The 17,009-nt window shown below is 38.7% G+C and overlaps 1 protein-coding gene across 1 annotated transcript in view; it reads right to left on the bottom strand.

Annotated features, from left to right (window-relative positions):
• Positions 1-17,009, bottom strand: part of MBOAT2 (membrane bound glycerophospholipid O-acyltransferase 2) — a gene marked incomplete at both ends in the record, with an annotated part of 93,937 nt that overhangs the window by 62,345 nt on the left and 14,583 nt on the right. The window contains 2 exons of the mRNA XM_080342550.1: positions 11,095-11,172; positions 14,586-14,731. Coding sequence (XP_080198676.1) covers positions 11,095-11,172; positions 14,586-14,731 — 224 coding nt within the window. The remainder of the gene's footprint in view (positions 1-11,094; positions 11,173-14,585; positions 14,732-17,009) is intronic.

The following is a 17,009-nucleotide window of genomic DNA, read 5'->3' as shown; positions in this document are numbered from 1 at the left end:
ATTATCGATACTATCTCTTATAAAAAAGGAGGATAGGAAGACTGATTGCTACTACGTGTTGCCTAACAACGTCTTTCCCTGCCAAAATAATTGTCTCAATTGCAGTTGTTTTATTTCACTTTAAATTGAAATAAGCCTAATAGATTTATGTTAACAAGGCTAAATCTATGCCATTTCCTTGAAATTTGACAATAATGTGCAATTATTGGGTGGGGAAAAATTAAAGAATAAAGAAAGCTTTTGTAGCAAGTCCAAATCAGATCACTAAACTGCATGAAGTCACCTGAAATTAATCTGAAGCTGTAATAGACACTGAAGCAAGACATCAAAAGGAAATGGCTTGCATGCTTATGACAACTGGACTTATCCAGGATCATTTTCATAGCAACAAAGAGTCAGGTTTCACAGAGCAACCTGCTCTAGTTGATCCTGCTTTGAAAAGTATCGGCTGAACTCAGAAATGCTTCCCCTCCTCAGCTATCCTGTGATTCTGTGATCTCCCCCCTGACTTCCAGTGAAGGCACCTGACCTGCAAAACCAATCAGCTTTAAAAGCTCTACAAAACTTCTTAATGTGTTTAATTAAGACACTGGATTTTAAACTGAAGTAGTTTGTATTTTTTAAATACCAAGTCTTTTTCTTTACAACCACCTGCCCTTAAAGGAAACAAAATACAAACAGAATTTCTGTGTTTTGTTGTGTATCTGTAACAAAAAGCGTCATCACCTTCTACTTCTTCAAATATCTTTTAACTCCAACCCAGACACGCGGTACACCACCACCTGCAGTTCTGCAGGCAAACCCAGCCTGCAAAATTTACAGCCAACTGGTCCATTAAGGACAGTGAAATTATTGTTTGCTGAGCTTGTCATAATTAGTCAAGTGGAATTTGTCTCAAAAACAAGATATTTCACCAAAGAATAATAAACTATGCAGAAGCACCTAGAGAAGAAACCTGACTATAATATACAGGATCCTTGCATCTAATCTATCACAAGCACTGCTGCTTCAATTCAGTCAATGCCACGCAACCAGAATTTTTAATCAACTCTTATTAGCAGCAGTCTCTGCCAAGAGATGAAGAAGAACACAGCTTTCACTGAACTGTTCTAGATACAATTTATTCTGCCACTTCATTTTGTAGGGAGCCTGATTTATTTGACATCAATAGTTTGTTGAGGTAATAAACCATGCAGCAATGATGCCATGACTCAGAGCTCATTTGCTGGCAGTCAGGCCGCTTGGCAGCATGACAGGCAGAGTAATGCACCTTGAAGAAGCATCTACAGAGATGCTACAGCTTTCAGAGATTACCAAACAAATACAGAGGCCAGAAAACATGACTTTACTCTCACTATGAATCTTCTTCTGCAGGACTGATTGTGCTCAGCTTCACTTTGAGCACAAAGATTTAAAAAAATTGAGATCTATGAAAGCCAAAAGGCCATAGCTACTCAGTCCCAAGCCATCTTACACTCCTGCTTCCCTCCAAGAAAAGGCTGTCCTCTGCGTGCTTATAGAAACCAAGTACACAGTGGAAAGAAACTACCTATCAATGTAAAGTTTTGGGAAGTAAGAGAACCCTCTTCCAGGTAAACATCAATACTCAATAATGTGTAGCTACTTCATAAAACAGAAATCCAGAAATCTTTTCACCTGAGTTTTATCAAGTGTGATGATAGAGGATTTATATGCCAACAATATTCCTAAAATGCCTGTTCTTCTGAGAACTCCATTCTGTGAATAACATCATCAACCAAGTCAAAAATAAAATTAAAAAAAATAAGAAGGAATTTAAAACCAGACTAATTTAGAATCTTCTCCCTAGAAATACAAAGTATACAATCAAAATATTTTCTAGTTGCATTGAGGCAGCATATGTTCCTTTTGTACCCAAGCAACTGAAGTGGCTACAAGACTTCAAAAATGCCATAATTTGCGTTGTTGCTTATTATTTTTATCAGGCTCTACTTAAGGGTCAACCTTCACAAAGCTGCAGACACCACACGCTTCCTGTCCTTCCTTCTTTATCTCTCTATATGTACATGAAACACACACACACCGAAGATTAAATAATGTATTTAATCTTTATTTAAAAATAAGGCAAAAGTGACAGGCAGTATAGAGAAGGAAATTCCAATTCTATTTTCATTCCATTTTTATATTTACAAAAAATATGATCAATAAAGGCCTTTCCATCCAAACATGCCAATTCTAAGAAGGATAATATATCAAGTTATTTTTCAACTTATACCTTTATTGTTTTAAGTAATGCATTGAGTTCTATCCAAGAACAGCCAGGAGAGTTACAGGAAATTATCAAAGCTATTTAAAACAAATACTTTCAAAATAAATTCTTAAGGATTACTAGGAAATTCCTTCACAGCACAAGCACTCACTTTTCAAGTTATTGAATGCAGCCACACATTTCCATGGCTATTTTTGTAATGGTCCCATCTCCAGCACAGAGAATCTCTGCCTGGTGCTAGTCAGTGTTTCCACTCACACTCATCAGAATACACAAGTCTGATCGCTAAGTAAGCATCAGAAAAATCAAACATTTAACAAATTATGAAGATAAATAAGTCAATAAAGCACACTCAAGAAAAAAAAATAATCCAAACTCTAGCACTATTAATCTCAGTTTCCAAGCTCCACAAAAGTGAAGAGGTGGGGGGAGGAGGTTTGTTGGTTTTTTGTTTGGTTTGTTCTTTAAATTTGGTAGGTCAGTTTGAAACTGCATGTGGTTTTGATGAGCAACTTGATGTAAAGTGATGCAAATAGCATGTGGGAGGCAGCTATTAAACTTCAAAGAACTATCGGATGTGCTCCATGCAAGTCCTGTCCCCACACATTACCAAGATAGCAGCAGCAGGATCCAAGAACCTGAGCTGTGCACAGCTAACTCAAGACATTCTCAAGTACATCATCTGATTTAGCCATATAAAGAGGAAACTTGGCAGTTATGGACAAAATCAACAGCCATGAGAAATTTTCATGAAAACATGAAGCCTATTTCAGATCACAAGCTTTGGTTATCTGTGATAGTTCTGTATTTTAACTCTGTTTTTTACCTTTTTAAGATATGTGTGTAATATAAGCTACATTCTTGAAGGAAAAAAAATAGTGATCACCTCTGCAAATAAAACAAGAAAATTATTTGCCATTGCACACTTAAAGCCTCAAAGATTTTATCTAACTAGGAAGACCATCTAGCAGCCAGACTATATGCTCTGCTATTCAAAAAAAAAAAAAAAAAACAAAACCACACCAAATAAACAACCTAACTAACCAACAGGAGAGATGAAGTACCCTTCTGCATAGAGCCATACTAGTATTTCTTATCATAGAACCATAGAATGGTTTGGGTTGGAAGGGACATTAAAGACCATCTAGCTCCACCCCCCACATCATGGGCAGGAACACCTTCCACTAGATGACGTTGCTCAAAACCCCGTCCAACCAGGCCTTGAACATTCCAGGGATGGGGCATCCACAGCTTCCCTGGGCAGCCTGTGCCAGTGCCTCACCACTCTCAGTGTGAATAATTCCTTCTTTATATCTACTATAAATCTCTCCTCTTTCACGTTAAAGCCATTACCCCTTGTCATATCACCACATGCCCTTGTAAAAAGTCCCTCTCCAGCTTTCCTGTAGGACCCCTTTAGCTACTGAGAGGCTGCTTATAGGAGGCCACCCTGGAGCCTTCTCTTCTCCAAACTGAACACCACCAACTCTCTCAGCCTGTCCTCACAGAAGAGGTGTTCCAGCCCTCTGATCATCTTCATGGCCCTTCTCTGGACTTACTCCAACAGGTCCACATCCTTATTGTGTTGGGGGCCCCCAGCAGCTGTACTGCAGGTGGGGTCTCAAGAGAGCAGAGGAGAGGGGCAGAATCACCTCCCCCAACTTGCTGATCACACTTCGATTGATGCATCCCAGGATATGATTTTCTGGCTTTCAGACTTTCTGGGCTGTGTGCACATATTACCAGGTCATGTTGAACTTCCCATTAATCAACACTCCAAAGTCATTCTCCTCAGGGCTGCTCTCAATCCATTCTCCATCCAGCCTGTATCTGTGCTTGGGACTGCCCCACCCCATGTGCAGGACCTTGCACTTGGCCTTGTTGAACTTCACAAGGTTCACACAGGCCCACCTCTCCAGCCTGTCAAGGTCTCTCTGGATGGCATCCCTTCCCTCCAGCGTGTCGACTGCGCCGCACAGCTTAGTGTTGTCAACAAAATTTGCTGATGGTGCACTCAGACCTATTGCCCATGTCGCTGACAAGGATGCTAAACAGCACTAGTCCCAATACCAACCCCTGAGGAACACCATTCATCACTGGCCTTCACTTGGACATTGAGCTGTTGACTGCAACCATTCAGCCAATTCTTTATCCAGCAAGTGATCCATCCGTGAAATCCATGTCTCTCCCATTTAGAAACAATGATGTTGTGTGCGAAAGCATCAAACGCTTTACATAAGTCCAGGCAGATGATGTCAGTTGCTCTTATCCATTCAACCCCGTAATCCTGCCGTAAAAGGCCATCAAATTTGTCAGGCACAATTTGCCCTTAGTGAAGCCATGTTGGCTGTCATGAATCACCTCCTTGTTTTCCATGTACCTCAGCAGAGTTTCCAGGAGGATCTGCTCCATGATCTTGCCAGGCACAGAGGTGAAACTGACTGGCCTGCAGTTCCCCAGGTCTTCCTTTTTCCCATTTTTAAAAACGGGGTTTATGATTCCCCTTTCCAGTCAGCAGGAACTTCTCCAGACTGCCACAGTTTCTCAAATATAATGAACAGTGGCTTAGCAAATTAATCCACCAGTTGCCTCAGGACCCGTGGATGCATTTCATCAGGTCTCTTGGACTTGTGCGCCTTCAGGTTCCTTAGGTGGTCTCAAACTTTATCTCCTACAGTGGTTCTTCATTCTCTCAGTCCCTGCCTTGGCACTTGCTGGTGAAGACTGAGGCACAAAAGTCACTGAGTGTTCTCTATATCCTGGGGAACCAGGTCTCCCATTTCCTTCCACAGAGGGCCCACATTTTTCCTAGTATTCCTTTTATCACCAACACACCTACAGAAGCTATTTCTGTTGCCCTTGACATCCTCGGCCAGATTTAATTCTTTCAGGGCTTTAGCTTTTCTGACCTGATCCCTGGCTGCTCATACTGTTTCTCTATATTCCTACCAGGCTACCTGTCCTTGCTTTCTCCCTCTGTAGGTTTCCTTTCTGTGTTTGAGTTTGTCCAAGAGCTCCTTGTTCATCCATGCAGGATACATGGGGTTTTGCCTGACTTCTTTGTTGGGACGCATTGTTCCTGAGCTTGGAGGAGGTGATCCTTGAATATTAACCAGTTTCCTTGGGCCCCTCTTCCCTCCAGGCCTTTATTGCATGGTACTCTACCAAACAGATCCCTGAAGAGGCTGAAATCTGCTCTCCTAAAGCCCAGGGTAGCGAGCTTGCTGTGCACTCTCCCTGCTGCCTTAAGGATCTTGAACTCCACCATTTCATGGTCACTGCATCCAATGCTGCCCTTGAGCTTCACATTCCGCACCAGCCCCTCCTTGTTGTTCTGACAGCAGAAAAGAGTTTCCATGTAAAGGAAAATAGCGATCTTGTTCTCAATACTATTAACTCAATTTTTTGTAATGTTTTGTCTGCTAAAATAGAAGTTCTCTGCATTATTGTCTCCAATATAAATGCATTACTGTCTTGTAGTTCCTTGATAAGAACCCAATAAGGTTCTTTACAATACTTGGTTTCAGTCTCCCAAATCATTGCTATGGCTCTTCACATTAGATTTAGTATTTCCAAATCATTCCTCAATCCTGGCTACTAGAAAGGGACAAAATTCTGCAATCTCACCGCTTATCTGGAAATAAAAAACCTGATCATCTTTTTTATATATCAAAGATTTGCACTAGCTATTTTAGTTACAGCACTGCTCATGCTGAGACAGCTGCATATAATGACCATCTATCCTTTCATAGAGGGAAATCAACAAGTGCAAGCCCTTTTCTTTGAGAAAAGACATATCACTTCAAAATGGAAAACTGATTCTTTTTATCTAATAATGATTGAAATATGCTCCTAAATACAGCCATTCATTAGCCCTGGTGTTTATTTCTAATAGAAAGGTCTAAGATTTCTATGCATACTGTAGGAATTATACTGTTTAATATGTATTTGATTCTCATTTATTAAAAAAACTACTTTTTAATTGCTTTTTAATCAAACACAAACTTTACAATTATGAGTAGGGGTTTTATGCCATTAACATAGACCTGATAAGACAACAAAAATGCTTGCAGTGACAGAACACTACTTGTTTTTTCAGTCGTGTTATTTAAGTCTACAGCACCAATAGATCTCATCTTCCTCCATTTTGCATTTATACCTGCTTGAATGATAAGAACATACTTAATATTCTTCAGCTCTCATTAGTTTCTTGAAATAGGTTTATCTCATTTGCACTAACCATAGAAGCAGAAGTGCAGAAATACTGAGTTTACATATGCAGAGCCGTTCATAGCTACTAATACTTCAAATTCTGAATCCAGCTACTCTCAGTGCTATACCTGTTGTTCTTTGGCAGCTACCAATGCAAAGACATTTTTATTCAAGTTACATCAATTACAAATTTGTAACTGAGAACTTATACCAGGTAGTTTACGGTTGTCTGCATGCCCTCACGCCATCAAAGAACTGTAATCATACTGGCAGGCTTCCAATCCTAGATTTGCTAAAAATTATTATTAGAAATTGACAGCATTTCTTAGTCAAACCCTTAATGATTTTTTAGATATTGTTATTTCAGTCTGATTTGATGGTGACTAACTTTAGATGTTGCTTCAGATCCTCTTTTGCAGATTAAAAAAAATCTTTACCCATATCATGTATGTTCTTCATAGACTAAGCCATCTGTGATCAAATCAAAAGCAGACAGCAATTGAAAAAACCCACACACACATACACACACACAAATCACACAAAAACTTACATTCACCTTGATCAAGGGCCTTTAGAAAAGACAGAAGTTCAAAAAACAGCATAACACCCATTTTCAAAAATCATGTCAGGTTACGAATGCTCTCACTTCTGAAGAGACAAAGATGCTTAAGAAAACCTTGCCAATAGTTCACAAGAAGAGTGAGAATAGTTTGCTTGATCCCTTTTGTATCTCACTGAAACCGTAACTTCTAACCACTACCTAGCATTTTTCACAGCAATCAAGTTGTAGGCTAACTAGCAAACTTGTCTATCAATAAGTTGTGACATTCAGCATTATTAAAAACCTGGATGACAAATTAAGTGCCTTGATTAACATCCTGAGTGAATTTGCTTACTCAGATGAACATGATTTATACAGCTCTTAATCTGAGATTGCTAAAATCAAATAGTAAAATCCCCTCCACCCCTCCTTTCCCAAATCTCCCACTGTTTGTCAAAGCCACTGCAAGGAGCGAAGGAAAAGGGCCCAAGGCATTGCTCTGTCCCGGCTATGGCTGTGCAAGGGAAGGAACTTAATACAGACTAATGTTTCCAAATCCCAAGGGAAGGGATAACCAGGAAGCTCCTCCACAAGGGCCAGACCAGGTAAAACCAAAGTTGTTTAAATATCACTTCACATTACCATGTTCAAACAGCTCACATACGTGAATGCAGGTACAGCACAAAGAACTGTACATACATCAAAATAAAATAGAAACACAGAACAGCCAGGGTTGGCAGGGACCTCGGGAGGTCATCTAGTCCAGCCCCCACGGACACCCAGAGTCAGCTGCCCAGGACCGTGTCCTTACAGCTTCTGAATATCTCTAAGGTGGGAGATTCCACAGCCTCTCTCACAGTAACTAAAAGTGTTCCCTGCTGTTCAGATGGCACCTTCTGTGTTTCAGTTTGTGCCCATCACCTCTGGTCCTGTCACTGGGCACCACTGAGAGGCTGGCTCCCTCCCCCAGGTATTTACACACGTGGATGAGATCCTGTTGAGCCTTCTCCAGGCTCAACAGTCCCAGCTTCTTCAGCCTCTCCTCCCAGGAGAGACGCTCCAGTCCCTTCAGCGGCTTTGTGGCCCTTGTGGCACACACACACACGTCAGCTCCTTACAGATTTACTGCTATTATCTCACGTCTCTGGATCCCTCATAAATTTACTTTTTGTAACTTAAATGTGCCAGAAAACAGATAAGTCTTTTTTTTTGTTTTGTTTTCTAAAGCCAGAAATAACCTCCTTAAGTTTTGGTAGTTCAACTTCAACCTCTGGAACAAGAAAACTATCATTCTGAAACTTTAAGTATAAAACAGAAGATATCAGACATGAATATCATGTCTATCATTTGACTTTAAATTAGCACATTTAAGAAATTTAAATGACCAATTCGACAGGTATTATTTTTAAACAGATTTATTTTCTACACCAACACAGCTGGGACTTCTATATATTGTCAGTGAAGTCACTGAAAAAACTACTGACTTCAGTGGAGCAACTGTGAGCCCTGTGATTAACTTTCCCCACAGGCTGAGCAACATTATTTACCAACCATAAAATGAACAATCAAGTCAAGAGAGAAAGAGTTACCGAGAAACCTTAAAACCCCTGTCATCAAAACACATGTGCAAGCATTGCTTACATAGCTCTTAGTAACAGTAGCCAAATGCTTTAAGGAAAAGCACTTTGTGGCACTTGGGATTTTGTATTTTAAGAGGAGTAGAAGAATTTATAAGAAAAAAAAAAACTAGCATAACATCTGCTACCAAATGCGAATTCATTGGAACCGAGAACCTGTTTAAACATATTTTTCAGTTTCACAATTACCTGAGCTATGAAACCATCAAATAAATGTTAAGATAGCTTAGTCACAAATTAAAAGATAAGAGCTAAAAGAGCTAAAACTGAACAATTTTTGTTAAAACCAAGTCTCAGGTAACTCATTTTCTGTTAATTAACTGTGCTCTAAAGTTGCTAAACTATAAAGGTGAGGTTTTCTTCAATATGGTCAGTTCTTCCCTCCCCGCCCCACAAGCCTCAGGGTTTTATCCATTTCTTCCTTTTCACACTCGCCTCCCTTTTCTGTTGCTCAAGTAGGGCTTTAACATACCACCTATTGTCAAGACCAACCTGGAAACAACAGCTGCACAAGGTTCAGTTCCCTCAGGAAAATCACAAAGGTAGGAACCTTGTAGAGCAGAGACTTTTAGGATCCAAAATAAAACAGAGGTTTAGAAGAGTATCAGCCTCAGACTTGAAAGTCTGCTTTGGAGAACATAGAAGTTTATCAAAAACCTTTCCTTGCTTCAGATGGTAAAGAAAGCCGGCATGCCTAGCACACAGCAGCTGAACTGACAAGCAGTCCAAGAACTTCAGTTCCTTCTGATCTGTTTAAAGAATTTTTAGAGAGGCTGGAGAGACTGAGGAACTGTATTAGGAAAAGAGGGGGCTTAGCGGTAACCTCATCACTCTCTAGAACTACCTGAAGGGAAGTTATAGCCAGGTGGGGATTGGTCTCTTCTCCCAGGCAGTCAGCAATAGGACAAGGGGGCATGGGCTTAAACTCTGCCAGGGGAAATTTAGGCTGGATATTAGAAAGATATTCTTTACAGAGAGAGTGGTCAGACATTGGAATGGCTGCCCAGGGAGGTGGCAGACTCACCATCCCTGGGGATTTTTAAACTGAGATTGGACATGGCACTTAGTGCCATGATCTAGTAAATGGACTGGAGTTGGACTAAGGGTTGGACTTGATGATCTCTGAGGTCTTTTTCAACCCCATCGATTCTGTGAGATGATGGAAGCTGAAAGAAAATGGTTTTCCTAATCCATACACTCATGAAATCCACATTACACCAGGCAGGGCAGGTAAAGAAACAGGAAGCTTACTTCAGTGAGTGAATTTGGATAACAGACAAAAATATTTTGTACACTACAAAAGTGCTTTTCCAATACAAAAATAATTTGAATCCATATTTACATGTATAGGTATTTGATGTTTTACAGTTTCCAAGTTAAAGAAGCTTATGAACAATACAAATAACCTCTAACTAGAACTACCAGCCAATGGGTCCCTCTGTGATGTACAAAGTAAATCCCCAAACTTGGGCTATGCAGGTATATATGCATACTCTGATTAGATAGATAGATAGACAGATAGATAGACAGACAGATAGACAGACAGATATACACGCACGTGTTTTGCAGCAGCAAAACACTTACAGGGCCCTTCACCAGTCCTGAGGGCAGGTGGTACCAGCTGCATCCTGCGATACAGCGCTCAACCTTAAATTACCCCTGGGCTCCGTGCGACACGTTTTGGTTCTTTTACCAGCATCTTTCCTGACAGCCTCACACACCTCAGGAACCTATTCAAGCAAGGATTTACTATTTTACTAAACATTTATGCAGGAATTAACACAGTGGGAACCTAATTTAGTTCTGATCTCTAGGCTAGTGAAACAGTAAGATGTATGCATGCAGTAATAAAATAAATGTCTTTCCTGCTTTTAAGAATGCTTGAAAAAGAGAAACAAGCACCATTCTATATGGATTCAGATACTGTTAATCTAATCGTGCACTCAAGCGAACCTGAAATAATGCCCTATGTATGGAATTTTACAATAGTATTCTTAACCTAAGACAGCATTCACACTGTTATTCTTACAAAACAACATACCCAAAAAGGAAATGACAAACACTTAGTACCTAACAGCATTTCTCACACAAATTTTGTTGACATTTTCCTCCTTCTACCACTGGCAGTTATCAAATTACATTGAGTTAACTCATTTGTGAGACACCTAGAATTATTTATGATTAAGTAATGACAAAAAAAAGCCAGAACGCTGAGAATACAAAAGAAGTCTCAGTAGAATATTACCAATTTTAACAAGCTTTACATATTTCAAAAAGCTGGCAAAAAATACCGATGAAGCCATTTTATCTCCTGGAAATAAAACCATGGTTAACAGAATTCAAGTACTGAAATATTATGAGACAACCAGAAAAATGACATATGTACACAGTTACTAAAAAACCTAAACAGTAGCATTCTTGTAAAAGCAAAATAATATTTTACAACGGAAACTTACTTGTGCATATTTTCCACTCCTATTATGATCATGATATAGTAGGAAATTCCACTTTGTATAACAAAATGTAAGGCATACCTAGGGAAAAAAAAAAAATAATAGTAAACCCTCACGGCTTTTTCATTAATGCTAGTAAACTGCCTGCATGTATTTATTTAACATGAAATTAAATAGGTTTGCCAAATTTTAAATCCATCACTGCTTCCAGCAAAGCCTTTTGTTCTATTTAGGTTTCCTACAGCCCTGCCTTCTGTTGAGAGTTTTGCCCTTTAGCACAACACAGACAGCAGCAATTAACAAAAACTACAGACTTGGCTAGAACTCATAAACAAGAAGACAGTAAATACTGGTAATCCTTAAAATACAAGGATTCTATCTCATAATACTTCCACTTGGCATTATTTCATGTACAAATAACATTAATATTTTGTGGTTCAATTTCCATACTCATCTTTTATCTGTTTCCAACAACAGGTATCTCAGATAAGGCAAACAATATGTTAGTTCTACAATATCTGCATATGGGAGGATTTCCCAGTCAATATAAATGGTAAATCTGTACAGCCAGTCTCTTCACCCCAGGTCATAAAGGGATCATGGCGATGATGGTCTCAAAAACACAAACAAAAAAAACCCTGCATACCACAAACCCACAGACTTATTTCACAAAGGTGTTCTAACCTCTCGTTCTTATTTATTTTTCACAGCTTACCACATCATCCTTGTTTGGGAGGTCTGTTTTGTTTTAAAAAGAGAGCACCAGCAGAGCACTGCTGGCAAACCACTGGGGAAAAGCATCCGATAAGTTGATTCTCTTTGGCTCTGGTACTTTAAGTGCCTCAGCAGCACACTTACATGTGCTGAATGACAAAACAATCTAGTTTTGGAATTTTTCCCATTAAAAACAGCTACTATTTTGTTATATAGATACTTCCTTTCCGCTTATCATCAGCAATTTCCTAATTTCACAAGTCACCTATTCATACAGAACTGTCTTCAAAAACTTTCAAAAAGAAACCCAGTTCTATTTAGCTAAAATCCCACAAAGTCTACATATGATGAACTGTGGGAAGACAATTCACTTGGATATTAACTGACCTTGAAAATCTGGGCTTTTTATGGAAGATCCAATCTGCACACACTGCCATGCTTCACTACTAGCTAGTCTCATCTAAGATATGACTACCTAAAATTCAAATGCACGTTTAACGTAAGCAATTGCCAATTAAAAACATATTCACTTTTTCTTTTCATAGCAGCCATGTATTACCAACATGCGTAGCAAAAACAGGCATTAGTGAAATGACAGAAATTTAAGTGGTTTGCTTCTTAAATAGAGAAAGGGACATGATAAAATATCAAAACCTGACCAAAATGGGGTTGACATGTAGCACTACATCGGGATTACACTCTCTGAAAATAGTTCTCTTCCAGAGTTGTTAACGGTCGCAATATGATTGATCTCCAATTCAAAAATTAAAAGGGAAACATTTAAATACAAACTAAAATAGTACATTTTAGCTATATACAAAGGGTATTCTAGGCCTTTTATGCTATTTGTCCCAAGGAAATTATTCCTTCTCTTCCTGTCCTACATCACTATCACAAGCACTACAAATGTGACTAAAAACTAACATACCTGAAATTGAAGAGGACAACATAATGACTAATAAATATTGTAACAAGGATTGTAACCTATACATATACTCAGATTCCTTGGGTATGGGGGAGTGGAACCAAACAAAACTCTTGAAAAACATGCTTGTGTAACACATACTTAAGCAATAGGAAAAAGAGTTGGCACAAGTGCAACAGAAGTATCAGCTTTCTGAAAACGTACACTTTTAACAGTTCAAATTATGTTCTTTTCAGCATTTTTAAAAAGCTTTTAGTTCCATGATTGCAAGAAAAAAATCTTTTAGTAAAACAGAAATTAATTACTGAAATAATTGCTTTAAGTATGATCCAAAGTGAACCAGAATAATCAGGATTTCTACTATGGCATATAATTTCTCTCAAATTTCTTTTCCAGTGTGTATTGCCAATGAGAGGCTTCTACAAACCTTTATTTCTGTCTGTTGGGGATGGAGATTGTTTCTTTCTAAAGTCTCCGATCCCCAAATTTCAGACATGAATATATTGTTAACACTTTCTAATTACAAGCGACAATTAGCAATATCTGTTTCCAGTACAATGGATACAGAATGTGCTTCGAAAGCTTACACAGCTCTCACAAAAACCACACAGAGGAGCACCTATCTCCTGCATCATCCTGCTCATTTGGTGCTAAAACTGGAAGTATTTGTCATCAGATCATTCTCTGAAAGCAGAATACCACAGCCAAAAGTTTAAGAAATGCACAGGAGTTATGGAATTGTATATACAGGTAAATTGTACATGTAAATCCAAATAATAAAACCTACTGGTTTTCCTTCCCTAAATTTAAAAGTAATACATATCGACTCATGTTGAGAAGCCTCTGCAACATGTCAACGCAGAGGCCAAATCTGTGGTTTGGAATTCCAAGATTTATTTCTACACAGGCTGTTTGTGCACACAGTGTGCACCTTCCCACCTGCACAACAGCTTGATTAATTCCCCCTAGTTCAGCAATAGTCAGTATAAGTCTTCTATATACTTAACGCCAAGCAAGCACTTTGTTTACCATGCAATTGAACAAAACTGGTAATTAATTAATCTTAAACCAGCTTGGGAAAATGAGAGCCATTTAGTAAGCTATTTTTGAAAGAAAAAAAATTCGCTCAACTAAATGCATATCCTTTATTAGACCTACTAAAATTCTGGCTTGCTACACTGTGAAAAGATCAAGATGTGAAAGCAGCAGTCAGAGAAAATTTGTGTTAAAAAGAAAAAACACACACGCACCAAAAGAACAAAACAAAACACGCCTTCCCTCCAAAACATAAGAGAGGCCTCTCCTCCCCACAAACACTCTCAAATTGAGACCAGGCCCTTTTTCCAGGTATTTTTTCATCAGTACTGCAGTTCTGGCCACTCTTCCTCCAAAATGTCAGACTATATTCAATATTCAGAAAAAGACACAGCAAGTTATCTCATGCAGTGAATATTAAGAGAAATGACCTTAGTCAGCACACCTGTGCTGTGCCTCAAGAAAATACTTCTCAAGCAATTTTACAGAAAAGCTGGTACAAATTAAACAAACTGCACTTGCTTCATCCTCCCAAAACAGCGTGTTACTTACCAGTGTGCAAATGGAAGATCTTTCAAAATTTGTGCCCTGCATCAGAAAATTTAAGCTAAATCTAAGCTTTAAATTTAAAATCTAAGCTTTTAAATTTAAATTTAAATCTCCCATTAAATTTAAATTTTAAATCTAAGCTTTTAAATTTAAGCTAAATCATTTGCAGCAGCTAAAAACCATAGAATTAGATCATTCTTCATAACACTTTCCTGCAAACAAGAAATGAAAATCTACAAGTCCCTGAAAAGTGAATTTAAGTGCAACTTACCATCCAAAACAAAAAAGTGCAAGATAAAGGCCCAGGAGGGTTGCAACAACATGTCTTATAAATGGGCTAGTTTTGCTTGAATGAAGGTATGTTCGAAACCAAATAGCCGCAAGCAAGGCAAACAGTTGGCACACTACAAAGTTGACCTGTATAAAAGAAGAAAAAAGTTGTCACACACTTGTGTATTAAAGATTAACAGAAATACTCAATCAATCAATGTGCAGAACCTCTGGCTCTGCCACAGCTCTTAGCACATCAGCCTCAGAGAGCTTCTCCCAAGAACCTCCCTCCATAGAGCACAAAACAGTGCTCTCCTGAGCAGCTAAGAAGGAAAAACAGATCAAACCTGTAGAAGCGACCTATGAATCAAGAAAAAAATAATAATTTGTATGTATCTTCCTGTAAATTTTCTGTATACCAAACCACTCTATCAACCATGGAATCATATTCTCCCAGTAGAGTGAAGACCCAGGTTGGGTTTTCACTTGGATTTTTGAAATAAAACCATATCAGCTACACAAATCCCCGGCAGATCACTTCAGTGTCCCGTGCAGAAGCAGAGCTCAACAAAGTGCACTTCAGTGGTACATAATCAGATAAACGGCTTGGCTGCACACTGGACTTTCTTCTTGTACATTCAAGTAACATAGTTTCAGAAATTCCTCCTCGCTTCAGGCCATTTATTCTAGAAGATAGAAAATCTCTTGTATATTAAATATTTAAAGACATTAGGGCACTGAAAAGTGGAATTAAAAAAAACAAACCAATGAGCAGAAAAGAATCATTTTGACTATGGCCTGGAAAAAAAAAATAACAGTAAGAGCATGGTAAAGAAATAATTTCCTCAAATACAGTAACCGCTACCAAAACTGGCTTAAGCTACAGAAAGCCAGATGAATTCCTTTATTTAGAAAAGAATATTTCCCATCCTATGGATTTTTTTTTCTGCTGTAGAAAACTGCCTAACAATGTTCTGTGTCTAATAGCATCATCCCAAGTCAACCTAAGCAACAGCTTGGGGACCACTCCCTCAGGTCATAAGCACTTCAATACGAGACTCTTGCACACACCGCACGCTTGACTGGCCCTTAGCACAACAGCGTTTCAGCCTCTTTGATGTCACTTAGCTGAAATATATACTTTATTCTAATACTACAGGGTACAATGACAACAGTTTTTATATTGATAGCAACAGGCCTAAGATTGATGTTTGCAGGAACACAGTGCACACCTCTAGTGCTATAATTCAGCCAGTCCATTCCTTCATCATTTTTCAGTCAAGCTTCAGGCAGTAACAGGTAAAGTTCTGAATGTATGTAAACATGGTAATATTTCCAGTAGAAGCTAAATAACACCAACTTCGTACAGAACTATCATCTTTGTAACAATTGCACAGATTTCCCATTTGCAAATACAAGGATAATTCCCCTTTTTCTGAATCACCCTAAAATCTTCTGTAATACCAAGTTCCACAGGGAAAGAGGCTCAGATACAGGGCTGCTCTTTTTAACAAGAGCAGTTGCCTAAACTAAACCATCACATACACCTTACCATCCATTCTCTTATTCCCACATCTACACTATGCTTTTAACAGCATTTTAAAAATCCTAAATGAATGAGGAGATATTCTTTCAGGGTATGACTTGACCTGTTTTCTCTCCTTTGTAAGCAATGATGCAAATGAAACAGAGCAAGGTTTATAACTCTGGACGAATCTGTGGATTTAGTGGAAAGGTTTCATACAAAACTGTCAAGTTTAATGAGCCACTGAAAGGGAAACAAACTCATAACATTTTTTTTAAAAAATAGAAGTCAAGAAATAAAAAAATGAAAAAAAGCCAAATCACCTAACTATTAACTCAGTCTCGATATTTGTGTTTGATATTTACTATAGAAATTAAGCTATGTATATATCACAGAGCATGTTACTGACCCAAAAAATTGTCACCCAAGATATATTAGGAGGTAGAGGGAGACAGAGGAGAAAACTGGGACAGACACACTGTGAAGCTGAGGTGGAGAGACAGAGGGAAGGGAATGGGGATGAATACCTGTGTCCATAAGCGATAGCACAGTGGACAAGTCAGCTTTGCTGGTTTTACTGAACATCCAGACATCACTGTTTTGGCTGCATTACAGATAATTTGCCTGTTGGTGTCTCATGATGTCCCTCTTTTTCAGATTACCTCTCCAACTAGGGTAGCAAGACCCAGGGAAGAAAAATAGGCATCATCTGGCACTTACTATTACCATGGCAAAGGGGAGAAGTGCTTGGCATCTCTGACCTGTATCATCATCTCTCAAAACCAAACTTGAATTTCACAATTCAGGGTGAGCCTGCAGGTTCAGGAATGTGGAAAAGCCTCATGAAAACGTGCAAAGTGAATCTGAACAAAGTGTCTCCTCTTCGCTCCCTACCTGCTG

Source organism: Nesoenas mayeri, assembly GCF_963082525.1.
Source record: "Nesoenas mayeri genome assembly, chromosome: 3".
NCBI lineage: Eukaryota > Metazoa > Chordata > Aves > Columbiformes > Columbidae > Nesoenas > Nesoenas mayeri.
This window is presented reverse-complemented; position numbering and strand designations above follow the sequence as displayed.